At 47.5% G+C, this 18,140-nt stretch overlaps 1 protein-coding gene and 1 non-coding gene across 3 annotated transcripts in view; one reads left to right on the top strand and one right to left on the bottom strand.

Annotated features, from left to right (window-relative positions):
• The window catches only part of PRMT8 (protein arginine methyltransferase 8), a 199,807-nt gene that overhangs the window by 58,186 nt on the left and 123,481 nt on the right, over positions 1-18,140 (bottom strand). For both annotated transcript variants that reach the window (XM_049772056.1, XM_049772055.1), the window contains one exon: positions 5,013-5,198. In XM_049772056.1, the coding sequence (XP_049628013.1) occupies positions 5,013-5,198 (186 nt within the window). The remainder of the gene's footprint in view (positions 1-5,012; positions 5,199-18,140) is intronic.
• LOC126007983 (small nucleolar RNA SNORA51) lies at positions 16,356-16,489 on the top strand. The gene has a single exon (XR_007495440.1). It is a non-coding gene; the product is annotated as a small nucleolar RNA SNORA51 (small nucleolar RNA).

The raw sequence follows: 18,140 nt of genomic DNA, 5'->3' as shown, positions 1-18,140 counted from the left end.
CAGGAGAGTCAGTGACAAAGATCCAAAGGCAATATAATGAATGTTGAGCAGGGTGTTAGGTAACAAGGAGGCAAGGGAGACGGCTACTCTGGTGATAGGTACAGTGTCAGAATAATGTTTATGAAAACCCATTATTTGTAGCACTATAAACCAAAGGAAAAAATGGAAATTCTAGCTTTCTGGGACTTAGTCTACCCAAAGAAAGGTCTCCTCTTCTTTCTCCAAAGGGCTTTTATTTTTCCTAGAGAAAATGTTCCAAAGATGGCTCTATCCAGAAGAAACTAAATGCCACTATTTGATGAAAGCAAACCCCAGTGCCTGGCAGAGGCAGCCGTGGCATCCCAGCTTCCTTGATCATTAAAAACATGGTGGTACACTGACTCAGTATTAGGATAAAAGGCCCCAACAACAAACACACATCCTTACAACAAACCACAGCCAAGAAGGTCTCAGGAAGAGAGCTGGCCAGTAGTTCAGTAGATAGCCAGAGGGTCTTCAAGGCTCAGAGCCAACTGTCATGTCATCAGGAATTTAGAACTGATGACCAGCAGGCCACCAGCTGGACCCAACTGAGAACAAAGGCCTTAAGAAACATGCAGATGTTCGTTGGCAGCCATTCAAAATGCCATCCTCCCTTAGATGTCCAGGGCCAGAGGGGACAAAGTTGCTTCCCTGTGTGGCCGCCCTTTAGAAACAGCAGTCTCTACACCAAGCCCCTCAGGCAAGCAGAAAGACAGAGATGTCCCATCACCTCCTCCTGCACCCCTATCCTGCCAGCACCTGCTTTTGTGTCTACAAATAAATGGCATCTCCCCTGTGCAATGTCCCCTGCCACATTTCTTTCCTAAATGCTGAGTGATCGCTATTAATCATCAAGCTGGCAGAGCCTGTGCTTGGGATCATCTTGTAAGTGTTGAAAGGGGACTGCCAAGCGGCCAGCTCGGCACCGGATGGTGAGATGTGGGGCTTGTCCAGACAGAGCTGGCAAAGGTAGAGTCAAGATTTGTCTGGCACAGAAGGCAGCTCCCATGGCCTAAGAGTGAGGCATGAGCAGACATGCTGTGAAGAGCCTTGCTGCAGCCTGCGTCTTTCAAGGGCTGATGATGAAGACTGATTCAAACATGAAGGGAAGCCTCAGGGGTTGCAGAGAGCTCAGTTGGCCACTCCTCTGCTTTAGGGTCCCTGCATGCCAGCATCCAGAATGGCAAAGCAATCTGTAGTCACAGCAGTGGCAGAAGGGAATTCTGTAAGGCATTCACAAGTAATACTGAATGAAAAGATTGCTAGGATTGTTCTAGAACAAGTGAGAGAGGGAGAAATATTGCCCATCACCTGCAGATCTTTTAGTCCAAATGGATGCTCTAAGTCAACTCAGCAGTTCTAGTGATTCACATGCAAGCTTGACTTTTCCATCAATGCGCCAAGCAGAAGGAGTTCGGTGGACTATAATTTCACAACCCTTGGTGTCTGTGCCCTTCAGAATGCCTGGTCATGCTGCCCACCAGACACTACCTAAAGCTGAGATTAGCAGATCAATAAGTCAGGCCATGTCAGACCCCAAGCAGTGAGCCAAGAGTAAGCCTGAATATCACTGGTGTGCCTCCAAGGCAAAAATAAATAGTGAATTAGACAGACAGTATTCAGGGATCAATCCTTTTATGCAGTTGGCCAATTTGATGCTTGACACTACATAGCATCTCCCTCAGCCCTGCCAGAAGTAAGCCCTGAGCACAAAGCCAGGAGTAATCCCTGAGCACCATCAGTTGTGGCCCCCAAACCAGACAAACATGTAAATAAATGAATATTTAGTGGCACAGGAGAACATGTCCTAGGTCTGATGTGTAGACCAAGAGCTTGACAATTCACAGGGCAGCTCAATCAGTCAGAGGTGCTTTATGGGTAGTGAGATCTAAGGAGGAAAGCAGAGGAGAAAGACATCCATCAGGCAAGTTGGTTATTTTCCATTGAACTGGTGCAGAACAACTTATGGTGGTGGCCATTGTGGAAGGAGCACCTGGCACTGGGAAGAAACTGAGGGCTTTGAACTTGGGAGACATTGGAGTTCTCTGTGCAAATCACATCCCCAAGTGCAGGCTGGCTGGTTCCCACGGGGGTGGGTTTCACAGAGTTCCCTGGAAAGATCTACCATCTCAAAGTCCCTAGAACTGCCTGTTTTTCCAGGAGTTCTCCCTGAATCAGGTGCCCAGGACATGAGATAGACACAAGATGTGGGCAGGGGAAGGACAAAATACTTTCACCAGCTATGGAGAATGTCCTTCTCCTTCCTGACTCTTGCTGGCCTATAATGGACTGGACCCCACTTGGTGTCCCTGCACATCCTCCACATATACCCCTTGCCCCTGAGTGAGAGCTGACATAGGAAGAACCATAGTTCACCCCTCTGGAGGGAGGATTTTGGTAGTTGGAACAGATCTCCAAAACCACACAGGATCTCCACCTCCATCAAGATACCATGTGTATATTTTTTGTTAGAACACCATAATTTTCTAAGTTGTTCATGTAATACAGTTGCTTCTGCTGATAATGTTCAAACACCAATCCCATCACCAGTGTGACCTTCCCTTTCAACAGCATCTCCAATTTCCCGCACCCCACCCTAACCTATCTCCAAGCACAAGCACAAACAAATTTACTTCATTTTGTTTGTTACAACACAAAAGCAAATGGAATGATCAATACTTGGGTCAATTGGAAATCACTGTTATGTCTCTCCACGGGATTACTAAAGTCAGTGTCTAAGGATTTAAAGGGCTGTGCTTGGTGCTAGTGGAGCCTTCTGTGTTACTGTGTAGGCTCATTGTGTTTGGTAGTTTTCTGTGGAACTTTCACATCATATTTCCCATGATACTACTGGGTTGATGCTACTGTAAAATTTTGAAGTGGGGCCGGAGAGATAGCATGGAGGTAAGGCGCTTGCCTTTCATGCAGGAGGTCATCGGTTCGAATCCCGGCGCCCCATATGGTCCCCTGTGCCTGCCAGGAGCAATTTCTGAGCCTGGAGCCAGGAATAACCCCTGAGCACTGCCAGGTGTGACCCAAAAACCAAAAAAAAAAATTTTTTTGAAGTGTAGTGCAGCTTCTTGCAACCAAGGGGTCCAGGATCTATAGATCTGAAACAAATATGGTGGTTTGGCGGTTTGATAAGGTTAAGCTGGGGAACTGGGCTGTTTCTTTTGGAGGGTGGAGGGTGTGGTGCTAGGCTGCAGTGCTTTCATGAATAAAGGGGAATATGTCCCCACCCATTCTGAGAAGACCCCAGAGGTGCTGGCCTAGACAAGACCACTTGGAAAGAGTCAGGAGCCATCATTTTCTTTTGGAGCTTGGTAGAAGAGCTGGGCCATTTTTCCTGCCTGGAAGATGGCAGATATGAGAGGAGGCTTCTGAGTTTTCCTACCACCTACATATTTTGCAGGGGCACAGGGAGAAGCACATATGTGGTGCTTAGGAGCACAGTGGGGCCCCTGCCAACAATTCTCACTCAACAGAACCAGAGATTCAATACTTAGGCCTGAGAAGGCAGCACTGCTCAGGCCCTTGCAGGGCTGGGGATGATCAAGATTACTCCAGGAGCCCCAAGATCACACTCAGCAGTATTCAGGGATCTCCAGGATTGACCCAGTATTATGTTGATTGTGGAAAGCCAAACAGGGCCAGTGGAACAGGGCTTGGCTCCATGCAAAGTCTGTGCCTTAATTTCTATACTATCTAAATTATTAGGGGGATAAAGGCGTATTGGGTCATACCTGACTGTACTCAGAGCTTATTCCTGGCTCTGTACTCTACAATCACTCATAGCTAGGCTCAGGGGACCAAATGTGGTGCCAGGATTGAACCCAGACTCAGATCAATGCAAAGCAAGCACTTTAACCCTAAACTATCTCTCTGGCCCTTCAACTCTCTTTACTTGGAGAGTGGTTCTTTGGGACCTAATTCCTCTATTTGGCTCCATATGGCACTAATGAAGGACTCAATTGGCAAGGTCAAAGTGTCCAGAAACAAAAAACAATTTAGAATGAAGCCCGCAAGTCCAAAGGTCCAGGTTTCATTACTGGCTCTGCCATTAATCTTGTGACCATGATACAAAGGAACTCACAAAGATGAAGGAGGGGGGAAGACCTGCTCCTTCAGTTTTTCATACCCACCTGTACAATGAGGTCCAGCCATAGGTACCATAGTACCCATAGGGTACTCTTCTTCAAGGACTAAGTGAGCAATACCCTACAAGCCTGGAAGCTCAGCCAGTGCTTGAAGGCAGGGAGGCGGGTGGCGGGGGGAGGCTGAGGACTGCTATTATGAAGCAACGCTCTGAAGAGGGCTACTTTAGGAGGGTTTGGGAAAGCTTTGGACAACTTGGAAGGGAACATTCTGAGAGAGCTCCCTTTCCATATTCGACCCTTTCATTCTGAAATGTCTTCCTGCTGTAAGGAGATAATAGGAATCTTTTCTTCAGAAGACTCTTATGAGGATCAAATGCAATGATACAGACCATGTGCTCAGAACCAGGCCTGGCACCTAGCCAATTCTCTCTTAATGCAGTCCTTTCCTCGCATGCTGAAGGGAATGCTGGGCATGAGAAGGGGGTCGGTAAAAGCACTAGGATGCCCCCACCCCACTCCCATATAAGATCTCTCTTTCTTACATCATTTTTCCTCTGAAAGCTGCAGACAAGCATCTGGATGATCTCCTAGGAGCTAAGAGCCCACCTTACCCTGGATGTGCTCATGGGGCCACAAGGAACCCAGATGCCTCCGGTTGTCTGGAGTTTAAGGGCTTAGGAACACAAAGACGTAGTTGTACTGTTTTACCCTTCATGGCACCTTAGTCTCTGTACCCATTTCCCTGAAGCCCCTACTTCATGCATAACCCTCAAACCTCCCAGGGTCAAGCCCACCCTCCTTGGGATGGAGATAAAGCAGATTCCCCCAATCACATGACTCTCCACTTTCTAAAAATGACGTGGAGTCCATGTCCACCAGCATGAGTGGAGTTACCTCGTGAATCCCAAAGTGAGCATAGGAGTCAAAGTAGTAATCTCGCGAGGTCATCTCCTCCGGGTTCAGCAGCTTTGACAGCTTCCCCCGACCGGGGCAGCTGGGTTGGGTAGATACGTGGTGGGTGCATTGCACCGGCTTGGCAGGAACCACAGACTGAGGGGGCTGTGAGGGGGGGCTGTTGACCTGCAGGAAGACAAAGGATGGCATACAGTGGTGCTGCTTCCCCTGTCCTGCCCTCCATCCCCCGCTTCCCATCTCCATTGGGCCGCAGCAGCTGCTCCAAAGTGGTACATGGATCTGGGAAGTCAGCTAAAGGTTGGGATTTCAGGGACATTCTGCTTGCTACCAAGGAGGCAAACCAATGTGGGTTTTAGCCAGTTCCATCTCTCACTTCTGGGGCAGCTAAACCCATGCAGGCCTTTGCCCACATCCTCTCCCACACATACATACATCTGTCAGATAGTTACACCCCTTTCTTTAGCAGCAAAAGTTAAATCCCCAGTCCCAAGAGCCTACACATGAGAAGATGGAGCCCCACATACTCTGCTGAGACTTGCACCCTGTTGCATATAAACCCTTTGGATGGGCTTGGATGGTGGTGGATGGTGTTGGAGGGATGAGAGGCCTTTCTCCTCCAGCCCAGGACCACGTGTATGCAACCCCCTTCATCTGGCCGGGCTGCAGCTTCAGGATAGCTGCAGGAAGAAAACTCACAGGCAGGCTTCAGGGTATATCAGCTTTATTCATGCCCTAGCCATCACATGTGCGGCCTATAAACCTATTACGCCGGATCCCTATTCAGCCCTGCATTGTACTTGGTCCCTCAGCCATCTCCTCTCCATCCATCTTCCTTGCTCAATCTCTCCCCAAACTCCTCCTCCAAATCTCCTCATCTCTCCTCCTAGCCTTCTGGCCACAAACCTTTTGTAACCCCTCAAAGACCCAGCCCAGAAATGGGCAGGTCTTTCTTGCAGGTAAGGTAACAGGAAGAATGGGGGTGGGGCAACAGCACTCCACTTTGGTCACATCCAAGTCCTTCAACCTTAGCACCCATCACTACCCTTTCCAGCCTCAGTTTTTCCATCTCTAAGATGATAATCGCACATCTCTACCTCCCCGGAGCCCCTCCTTGGGGATTAGACTAGTTAGGGTATCTCAAGTGCTGAAAACACAGTGAGTGAGGGGGGCCCTGAGGCCTGAAGGTGCTCTGAGCTAGTACAAGGCTGGGGTAGAGGCAGGGGACATCTCTTCCCTCATAGGCAGAACCACCTGGAGGTTCTGAGCTCATGCTCCCTACTGATCTTTGGGGCATCACCATCAGCTGGATCTCAGTGGAAGTTTACTCTCTGAAATCCACCGCACAGCTACTTTCTGCATGGGCTCTGCCTAGAATTCTTCCTGGGGTCATCCTATCCCAACATCTAGCCTGACTCTGGTTCCCTCTGCAGTTCTTCCATGCACAGATGGAGCGAGGGAGGCAGACTGGTCCAACAGGCCAAGGAAGCAAGCCTGGAAAGTCGGGCCTTCAAATCCTCCAGGATCCCATGCAGGTTGCAGAGTGATTTCAACGTGGATATTAAGGGGCCAGAGAGATAGTACAGTGGGTAGGGTGCTTGCCTTGCACACAACCAACACAGGTTTCATTTCGAGCATCCCAGGCGGTCACCTAAGCATCGCCAGGAATGATTCTTGAATACAGAGCCAGGAATAAACCCTGAGCATCGTTAGGTGCCAAAAATAAGGCTGGAGCTAGAACCTAGAGGCCATATACACAGCTCTGAAAACCAGCCTAGCTCCTCGGTGGCTGACAGAGAGGTGACTTGGGGAAGGCATGTGCCATTACTCATGCTGTGACCTAAATAAGACAGACCAGAAAGAACTACAGGGTGCATGCAGTAGTGTGCATGCCCAACCTATGCACCCCTCCAGCACTGCATGTCCTGCCCCCGGATCCTCAGCATTGCAGCCAATAGGGCACTTGCCTTGCACATGGCCAACATGTATATTCAATCTCCAGCATCCTATGGAGTGATCATCAGGAGTGATCCCTAAATGCAGAGCCATGAGTGGCCCCTGAGCCTGGCCAGAAGTAGCCAGAAAACAGCTCTGCTGAGATGTTTAAATCCATTCATCGAGTTTAGAACACTGCCTGGCAGACTAGGTGGCTGTCATTGTAATAATGATGATTATGCAAGCATAAATTTCTATCTGATCTCTGCCTCAGTATTCTCAGCTGTGAACTGGGTCAGTTGGGACGTTTCCAGCCATGGAAACCGGGAGCTCCATAGACTGAGCAAGACTAAAAAAGCCTCAAGAATATTTCTCAAGAGGGAGATTTGGGACATTGGTGATGGGAATGTTGCACTGATGAAGGTGGGTGTTCTTTATATGACTGAAACCCAACTACAATCATATTTGTAATCAAGGTGTTTAAATAAAGATATTTAAAAAAAATGTTTCTCAGTTCCAAGGACTGATAGACACCAAAAAAGTTCCTCTCCATCGGGCAGAGGGCCTGCACAGCAGCCTTGGGGCCTTGGGGTCCAGACTGTGGGTAGGAGACCCAGCTGGGGTGGAGGCAGATACACAATATTCCTGGTGTATCTAGGCTACAGCCTCTGGGAAAATAAGCTGGCTGGTGAGTAGAGCAGCCTTGGACTCCAGGTTGCAGAGATCTCCCGGCTGGCTGGCAGAGGCATTCGGGTGGCCTCATTAGAATGCAGCAGGTGTGCCCATCCTCAGCTTGGGATGTTGGTCACGGTCTCCGGGAAGCTAAAAATAGACTGTGTCAATTGTACACTCCCATGCCAGCTAGAGTCACCTCTAGCGCCAGAGCGGCTCTGTGCTCTGGATTGACTGGGATCTGGACTTGATTTCAATACTCAGCTGGTCTGTACACCAGGCATGCGTCTCCTGCACCCCTAGGCTGCCATGCAACCCTGCTTCCAAGGTCTCCTGTCCCTCTGTGTCCCGATACTCTGAGACTCGTTTCCCCAAGCTTACAAAAGTGTCTCTGGGTACCATGTACTGCATTCACCAGACGAGGAGATGATAGCATGAAGGGGGAAAGGGGGAGTTCAGCTCAATAACCTCAGGCCCTGGGGACAAAGACGCAACTGAGGCCCAGTACCAGGCCCCCAAGGCTCTCTAGCCCAGACCAGACCAGACCAGCTGTCCACAAAGGAGCTTTGCCCTCTGCCCATCAGTCACTCTGGTGCCTGTCTCTGGAGTGGAAGTGGGGTGGAGACTAGCACCCACAATGTCTGATCACTCAGCTTTTGAGGATGTTGGTTTGTGTTGGAGCAACGGGGACCCTTTACATCTCCTTCTGAGCATATGTGAGTTGTCTAGGAATCCAGAATTCTGTGCAAACCAGTGCAGATGGCTGGTCACAATGAAAGGGCCTGGGAGGGCCTGAAAACATTCCTTTGATTAATCTGCTTGGTCTTGGAAAGACTGAAGAACCACGGGGAATAGAGTGATTTGAGATAGGGGATGGTAATCATGGGTTCATCTATCAAACCCAAAGCCTTGAGACCACTGTTGGCCACTCTGACTAATCTTAGGCTCTGCAGAGGTCATCTTTGAATTTGAACCAACCTGGTATCTACAAGCCCCTCTTGCTTTTTTATAAAATTATATATTGATTGACTGATTAGTTGATTGGTTTTTGAGCCACACCTAGCAGTGCTCAGGGGTTACTCCTGGCTCTGTACTCAGAAGATGCCCCAGCAGGCTGGGGGATCATATGGGATGCCGGGAATCAAACTGGGTCCCTCCTGAGTCGGCCAAATGCAAGACAAAAGTCCTACCACTATGCTATCTTTCTGGCCCCCCACTTGCTTAACAAGCTCAACTCAGTGATAACCAGTAGACTTAAGCTACTGACAGGAGCCAGGCATTGAGTGCAGGAATGGGGGCAAAGAGGGCTCAGACAGAAGCCCCATCCTGTAGGGAAAAGAGGCCCAGAGGAAGACAAGTAGGTGGGGGCCTCCCCCAGATAGTGGGTTCTGGTCATTAGAAGGAAGATGAGAGGCACCTAAGGAAATGCCTGTCTCAAGTCTAATAGGCAGGAACAGGAGACATGGAGCCTCCCAGGAAATAGGGCAGCCAGCAATGGAGGGAGAAGGGAAAGAGGCTTTGGGACGGTGGGGGGGGGGGAGATTGGGAGGCGGGAAGTGGGAGGTAGGTGTCAGGAAGCCGAGAAACCTGGCTTCAACACCAGGCATTCGAGCTCAAGCCCATTGGGTTATAAATGGCTTTTCCTGGCACCAACCCAGGCAGTAAAAATGATTTTTCCCCAAGAACAAGAGGCTTCGCTGAAGGCGCCACATCCTGCTCCGGCCTCCAAATGTCAAAAGAGCTTTTGCCAACTGAGACTTTTTTTCCTCTGCAGCAGTCTGGCCAGTGAAGGGATGCGAAGGGGAATTGGGATAGGCAGGGTGGTAATAGCAGTGGGTGCAAAGGAGGGTGAGGAACTCATTCCCTGCAGCTTAGTTCTTCCTTTGCGCTCAGACCCTCCTCACCCCCTTTCAGTCACCACATTTACCTACAAGAGCAAATTCCCTTGGTAGCCTGTGTGGTGGACACCCCTTGGCTTCTGAGCCAGCTCTTCCAGAACCTTCTAGGAGGGACCAGAACTATTTCCAGATGCCATGGAAGATGAGAAACACGCTCAACTGGATATTGGGGACTCTCCTTGCTCAAGTCTCCTTGCCCCATAGTCTCAGTTGGGGCAAGAACCTTCTCCCCATGATTGGACCAAGGAGAGAGAGAGAGAGAATAAGTGGGAAGCAGACAACTTAAGTTTAATCCCATGAACCACATGTTCTCCAAGCCCATCTGAGCACAGAGCCTAAGAGAATAAGCCTTGAGAATGGCCAGGTATGATCCAAAAGCAAAATATTAAAACAAATTAAATTAGCCTGATATAGCCTTGGTTCCAACAGCCTCAAAAGTCTCTCACCCCCCCACATTTCCTATCATCCAGACTGACTTAGGTCTTTGTTCTCTCCTGCTCGACAGCCTGGACATGGGGAGAAAGCTTTAGAAGTTGCTGGTCCTATAAGGTAGAGTTGGCTTCCTGTCCATGATGCACCAAAACTCCAGTCTTGCTCCTTTGCTAATAGTCACTCTCATGCCCCTCATGAAGGTGAGCTTCGTAGGAGTTGGGTTTGTCCTTGTCTTCAGTTAGGGAGCCCCACCTGGTGATTCTTCAGGGACCATGGAGTTCCAGGGAAAAATCTGGGTTGCCCCATGTAAAGTCTGTCCTGTTCTGAAGTAAACTGGACTCTGGAACCTATGATTGTGTCAGTCATTGTTGCCCTCTGGCATTGACCTGTTTGGACTTTGGTTCCACCCCCAGGCTGAGATGGATCTCAGGGCCTCACACATACAAGACCCCTATTGATCCCTCAGCTGATCATGTCCCTGCATCAAACACCCTACAGGTTTCTTGGACTCAAGCCCCCACTTTCCTGGATTCCCCTTTCTAACAGTCACCCCTTTCTTTCTCACTTCAGATCATGGCAGAGGTCTATGTACTGGGAGGCCTTCCAGGTCCTGTGGATAAGTCACCCACACTTGCAGGTATAGACACATGAGGGACCTCAGGAAGTGATTCCCAAAGACCAGCAGCCTGGGCATGGCTTGGGAACTTGTGAAAAAAAAAAAAAAAAAAACACAACCTAGAGCCAGAGTAACCAAGTAGGTCACTTGCCTTGATCATGGCCAGCCCAGATTCAATTCGCATCATCTCATAAGGTTCCCCTGAGTTCCACCAGGAGTGACAGAATAAGACCTGAGCACTGAACACTGATGGATGTGGCCCAAAAAGAAAAAATAAACAAACAAGACCATAGAAAAGGAGGGAGGGAGGAAAGAGAGAAAGACAAAGAAAGAAAGAAAGAAAGAAAGAAAGAAAGAAAGAAAGAAAGAAAGAAAGAAAGAAAGAAAGAAAGAAAGAAAGAAAGAAAGAAAGAAAGAAAGAAAGAAAGAAAGAAAGAAAGAAAGAAAGAAAGAAAGAAAGAAAGAAAGAAAAAGAGAAAGAAAGAAAGAAAGGAAGGAAGGAAGGAAGGAAGGAAGGAAGGAAGGAAGGAAGGAAGGAAGGAAGGAAGGAAGGAAGGAAGGAGGGAAGGAAGGAAGAAAAAGGAAGGAAGAAAGGAAGGAAGGAGAGAAGGAAGAAGGAACAAAAAGGAAGGAGGGAAGGAGGGAAGGAAGGAAGGAGGGAAGGAAGGAAAGAAGGAAGGAGGGAAGGAAGGAAGGAGGGAAGGAAGGAAAGAAGGAAGGAGGGAAGGAAGGAAGGAAGGAAGGAAGGAAGGAAGGAAGGAAGGAAGGAAGGAAGGAAGGAAGGAAGGAAGGAAGGAAGGAAGGAAGGAAGGAAGGAAGGAAGGAAGGAAGGAAGGAAGGAAGGAAAAATTGAGAAAAGTGCATCCTCGTGCCTAACCAGTCTAGCTGAGCCAGTCTCTCTGGACTTGATCCTGAAAATCTGTTCCAATACAAGGATTGGGTAGTCCAAGATATTGTGGGGCCCTGTTGTAGTAAATATTTAGTATAGAGTCCTGGCGGTGCATGGATGGATGGATGGATGATGAGGCCTTTCTCAGCCCTGCAGCCTGTGGCCCATAGCCTCTGGTGGGTCTGTAGGTATCAAGAAAACAAGGAAATTATACACAGCAGTCATAAAGTTTTAGGAGACATCCAGCTTTATTATAAGGCCTGAATCGCCATGTGCATAAAGCATGGCATAAAGCATGTGCATAAAACATGGCTTCTAAGCTAAACAGCCTCTCTGCACCCAACTTGTGTCTCTTCTCTCACTGCTCAGGCCTCTTTCTCACCACTTAGGCAACCCCTTTGTTACCAACCACAGAGCCCTCCCAGATGTGGGAGGGTCTCACTGTCCAGATAAGATAGGCAGGAAGTTGGGGGAAGGGTAACAGGGCCAAGAAGTAGTCTTTAGGGTCTAATCTCCAGGGGTCTGGGGTTTTCTATTCCTGCAAGTGCCACTATGAGCGATTTCAAAATAGAGAAATTTGAGAAGCCCTGGGCTGGAAGTGCACTTTCCATGCCACAGTCCATGAAAGAGAACCTCCTGAGATTGTGATTCTGATGTAAAGACCACAGGGCTGGTGGGGCAGAGAGGACATTTTCCCATAACTTTCTGGAAAGGTCCTTGGCCTGGCACCATAAAGGCAGAGAGGCAGAAGGAGAGGGACATGCAGAATGATTACTCTTATATAAAGAGTCTAAAGAAACTGAATAAAGGAGCCACATCTGGCCAAAGGCAGCAGACACTGCCAACTGGCTTACAGAACAGAGCTTACCGTGGTGGGAAGAAAGACTGGGGGGGAACAGGGAAAGGGTCCTGAAGGAAAGACACTTTGGTAGAAGCTGGGGTATGGGCATGTTGATGACCACAAAGTGAGGGTGATCTGGACCAGAGCAATAGCAAAGCGTTAGGGTATTTGCCTTGTATGCAGACAACCTGGGATAGACCCAGGTTTAATATCCAGCATCCCATATGGTCCCCCAAGCCTGCCAGGAGCAATTTCTGAGTGCAGAGCCAGGAGTAACCCCTGAGCACTGCGGGGTGTGGCCCAAAAACCAAAAAAAATGAAAGAAAAAAGTGAGGGTGATCAGTAACATTAATCAGAGCACCTAAGACTACAAGCAACATTTTAATAAAATTCACTAAAAATTTCTGACACCAACTTATTTATTTTTTAGGTAAAGAGAATAAATGTGACTTTTCCACCTAGCAAAGATAAATAAATAATAAATAATAAATAAATATAAGTATTTGGATACTCTCAAGATTCCGTGCCCCCCTACCCCACCTTTCTAGGAGAAAAGCCTGTCATCCCAACATATGAGTGGGCAGTGCACAGGGAATGTGCTGATACATGTCTAGCCTGCAGTCTGGAAAGAGATGGTCTTGCTGCAATTCAGTAGTATCTCCTTAAATTCCTCAGCACCCCCCCCATAGGTGCCTGAACCTGCCAGAGTCTCTGCCCCTCCACCCACCATGTATCAATGATGACACTGAATCTCTAGATGACACACAGGAAGAGGTGAGCAAAAAGCCAATAAGAAAACAATTACGATAATATCTAAGAGGTGACAGAGTTGATTTGAAAGTAAAGACTGTGGTCATGAGTTTCTCTCTAAGAGTGTGTGAGAGGGAAGAGAGAAGAGAGAAGAGAGAGGAGAGATAAAGAAAGAGAGAGAGAGAGAGAGAGAGAGAGAGAGAGAGAGAGAGAGAGATCCAATGAGGAGGGCTGTCACTCATAAGAAAACTGAATTTACTTCAAGGCACCTCAAATCTGTGGTGGAGAATTGGGGCAACTGATGCTGCTAAAATGATGGCACCTTAGTTCCCTAACATACTTCTCTAGAAAGGAAGATCTGGGGGGAAACCCATCTTCTTGGAGAGGGGAGATGCTCTGCTCTAGCACAGTTCCTCTAACTCAATCTCCCTCATCATAGCCACACCCTCAGGACCTGCTGATAATATGGTCCCCAGCAATGCAGGAGCAACCTTCCCCAAGCCTCTCCAGCCTCTGGTACTGATCTCTGAGACCACACTGGCATTCACTGCCATGTGAAGACACCATCAGATACCTGATGCAGCCTGGGGCTACTGGGGTAGAGGTGGCTAATGGGGCTACCCACAAACACCTCAGCTCTACTCAGGGTCAAAAGGGTTGGCACTGGGGTTGGATCATGGCCACTTCGAAGCTGGTCCCTCCTTGTCCTCCCTTCCTGGGATGCCCAGATGGCTCAGTGTGTGGAGCAGCTCCCTCTTCCTGAGCATGGCGTCTCTTAGGGCTCTTCTGCTGCACCCCAACTGACGTCCTTCTGTGCCGGGACTGCCCGCTATGGGGCGGAGTGCGACAGGCACCCACACACATTCCCTCTACCTCCTGCCGCAGTAACTATTGGGTCTGTTGAGCCTGACCTATTTTTTTTTAAATAAACTAGGACTGTTTTCCATCTCTTAATCACTCCCCCCACACCCCGCCCCAATCCACCACATATTAAATTCTCTTCATTATAGCCTTGGATATTTGGGTTGCAAGAAATGCCGGGTTAATTGGATGCCGGCCTCCTGCCTCTTTCTTTCCTCTTTGATGGGCTGAGCCAGCAAACTTACCCTGGGGCTCCCTCCTCTTCTTCCCTTTGCCCTCAATGAAACTGTAGTGTCCTCTAGGAAGGGGGTCACTTGCCCTATGGAAGCTGATGGATGGCACATCATGCCCACTTTCATACCCTGCACAACCCTCAACCAACTAGGTTTGAGTCAGAACAACCCTGGTAAAGTAGATCAAGGTTCTCCTCTAGCCCACTCAGGGGAAAAAAGGGGGTGTCAGGGAAGAATTAGGGAACCTACTGAGAGTCAGGGGAGGTAGCTCCTAACTTAGTCCTCTTCCCCTTTTAAGGCCACCATCTCCCTCTGGGTGCAGGGACAAGCCTTCTGCACCCACTCTGCCTCCAAGGGTCTGCTGGGGTGTCTGGAAGCTCCCTTGTGTGAGATATTGGAAAGAAACTATAAGTCATGTTCCAGGAGACCAAGGCATCATGACTTGGTCCCAGATGTTATTGTCAAATTTCCTCTGGGCTAATAGGCTGGCACCGAACACAGTGGCCTGGGCTCTTCTTGGTGCTCTGTGCAACTGTCCCTGACTCTCACTCACATTAGTGTCCACTCTGGGCTCTGTCCTGCCCCTGTCAGAGCATTGTGCCATTATGCTCATAAGGAACATGGCCACCAAGTCAGTGAGTAGTTTCTGCCACCCTCTGCCACCTTCCTTCCTTCTTTCCTTCCTTCCTTCCTTCCTTCCTTCCTTCCTTCCTTCCTTCCTTCCTCCCTCCCTTCCTCCCTCCTTCGGCCTTTCTTTAGACAAGCCATGGAAGCTGCTGCTCTCAGCGGCTAGTTGTGTTGACACAAGGATGACTGGCAAACACTCTCACATTATTGGAATTTCAACAACCTAGGAGTAAACTCTCCAGGCCAGTAAGCAGATCTTAGGGGTCACTGACTTGCCACACTCCACAGGGACACATTGATCACAGCGTCCAGGTACTTGAGCTGGGTCAAGGGTGTGTTTCATAAGCACATCAGCAAAGCACCTGCCCCCTGTGTGATTGGAGAGGGAGGAGAGGGGGTAGCAAGCTGAAACTGAACGAGGAAGCAGCAGGCTCCTGGTAATAATCCACACATAAGCCTTGGAGGGCTCAATGGCCCTTCAGGTGTCTTTGCCAAGAAGAGGCTCATCTCTGGGCATTTGGAAGAGAAGGAATTATCTGGGGACTATAGAATGTATTTGTTGAGTAGCTATCATTCCAACCAGATAGACTACAAGTAGCTTCAAGTGCAGGTTTGAGTATATTTGTGAGACTTTTATTTTTTCCCCCTCAAGAAGCTCATCACATTTGAGCAGTGCAAAACTAGATGGAGAATCAGCAGAATGGTTCAGAACCCAGGTCCAAGCCTTCCTAGCATCTCAGACCTCATCCATCACCACCAAGCAACTCTGGAGGAAAGTGAACTACAACACTAACAGGAAAGTCACAAATGGTGGGACCAGAGAAATGGCACAGGTTGTAAAGATACTTGCTTGGTACATGCAATATTCCATGCATATCCCACACTGATATAATATTCCACACCTGATGCAATATTCCGCACTGCAGAGGGTTCTCAGACAGAAGGCATTTCCCATTCCCCTGTCCGCCCAGGGAGACAAACAGGAGGGTAAGAAGAGGCAAGAAGGTAGGATACAAAATCCTTTTCCCACCTGCCAGCTGCTCCAAAACGCTAGAGCTCACTAGCCAGCTGCAAAAGAACCCCATCCTTCAGCTTAACTGCTATTTATTCAGATCTAAACAAAGCCCCCTAAATCAAAGGTCATAGTTGGAAAAGTAAAAAGAAAATTTTTCTATACATGGATGTGTATGGAATCTATTATGCTGAGTGAAATAAGTCAGAGGGAGAGAGATAAACACAGAATGGTCTCCCTCGTTTATGGGTTTTGAGAAAAATGAAAAACATTTGTGTAATGATTTTCAGAGACAAAATAGAGGAAGAATGGAGGGTCCAGCTCCCGACATGAAGCTCACCACAGAGATTGTTGGGTGCAGTCACAGAAATAATTACACTGAGAACTATCATAACAAAATGTGACTGAATGAGGGAAGTAGAAAGCCTGTCTAGAGTACAGTAGGCAGGTGTGGGGTGGGAAGGAAGGACACTTGGGATATTGGTCATGGGAATGTTGCACTGGTGAAGGATTTTATATATATATTTAAAAAATCAAAAAAAAAAGAAAAACAAGATAAGGCCTCCCAATTCTTATCACAAGCTGTGTTCTTTATACACTACTGTATAAAATGAGAAGGTACAGTAAATGCACCCCATATACGCCTCAACCCAGGTTTTTTGACTGGTCTGTATTGTGAATTGGGGGACAAAAAAAAAAAAAGAAAAGTAGGCAGGGAAACATATACCAAAGAGAAATATTATGAAAGCCTCTAAATACTTAACACCCGACTAGCACCAGGAGAAACTTCTGAGCACAGAGCCAGAAGTGAATCCTCAGAACCACTGGTGTGGGCTAAGTCCCACTCACACATAATGAAAATGGAAGAATATGTGCAATTTCGTACATCAATGTACCCAAAGCACTGTACCTTGAATGTACCTTGTTCATTTCTTTTCTTCTTCTTTTTTCTTTTTTTTGGTTTTTGTTTTTGGGTCAGACCCGGCAGCATTCAGGGGTTACTTTTGGCTCTATGCTCAGAAATCAATCCTGGCAGGCTCGGGGGACCATATGGGATGCTGGGATTTGAACCACCGTCCTTCTGCATACAAAGCAAATGCCTTAGCTCCATGTTATCTCTCCGACCCCTACTTTGTCATTTCTATAAAAATTCTCATAGAGTGCTGGAGCGATTGCATAACAGTAGGGCATTTGCTTTATATGCGGCTGACCCAGGTTCGATTCCTGACATCCCAGTTGGTCCACCGAGCTTGCCAGGGGCAATTTTTGAGTGCAGCGTGAGGAGTAGCCCCTGAGCGCTGCCAGATGTGACCCAAAAAAACAAAAAAGAAAAAAAACTCCTATGGAATGTTATAGACATGAAATAATACTTCCAAAATGTATGTGGTGGGAAAAAAGCCCTCAAATAGCCAACCCAATTCTGAGAGAATGAAGATGGGTTCTTTTTGTTCCTTGACTTTTTTGTATTATAAAACTCTAGTATTGAGTGTAGTATTGAGATAAAGGCAGACTTGCAGATCAATGGGATAGGATGAAGGCCTGGAGATAAATCCTCAGATATATGATGAGTTAATCTATAACAAAAGAGCTAGGTGAGTAAAGAGGAATAAATGGTATTGGAAAAACATATCTTCCTATGAAAAAAATTGTGGTACATACTTGCAGTAGAATACCACATACACTAGAAAAAAACATGAAGCAAGCTGTTTGCAGCAACTTGGATAAAATTATAGAAAATCATGCTGAGAAAAATAAACCAGAGGCAGAAGGACATATACAGGATAATATCACTTATCTGAGGTGCATAGAAAAACAAATTAAGGATATAGAAAACACCAATCAATAACAAACCTCACTGGTGAAGGGTTTGTTTGATGATTGAATATAATGATTGAAACCCAACTATTTTGTAACTATGATGTTTAAATGCAGAAAGTAGTTTAAAAAATAACAAACCACAGATACAAAGATACAGACCTGAGTCTAAGGGAGGTGGGAGACTGCCAGGAAGTAAGTAGGTGGTGTTAAGGGAAGTAATAGTATGCATTAATACCATAACTAGTTTAACAAATAATGGCAATGGGTGGGAAGGAAAGAATGTCAATATTGTTTGTTTATTTATGGGCAAACCCAAATAGTGTCGTAGGGTCACTCCTATCCACTCATGAATTACTCCTGGTTATGCATAGTATACTATATGGGATCCAGAGAGTAAAGCTGGGTACTATTGCTCTGGCTCTGAAAAGAAGCATTGACTAGAATGGACATAGGCATTGAAAGGGAAGATCTTTCTAATGGCAGAAGATCCTTCCAGTGGCAGGAAAAGGAGTGTTTCAAGTCTATC

The sequence above is a fragment of the Suncus etruscus genome, chromosome 4, assembly GCF_024139225.1.
Source record: "Suncus etruscus isolate mSunEtr1 chromosome 4, mSunEtr1.pri.cur, whole genome shotgun sequence".
Lineage (NCBI taxonomy): Eukaryota > Metazoa > Chordata > Mammalia > Eulipotyphla > Soricidae > Suncus > Suncus etruscus.
This window is presented reverse-complemented; position numbering and strand designations above follow the sequence as displayed.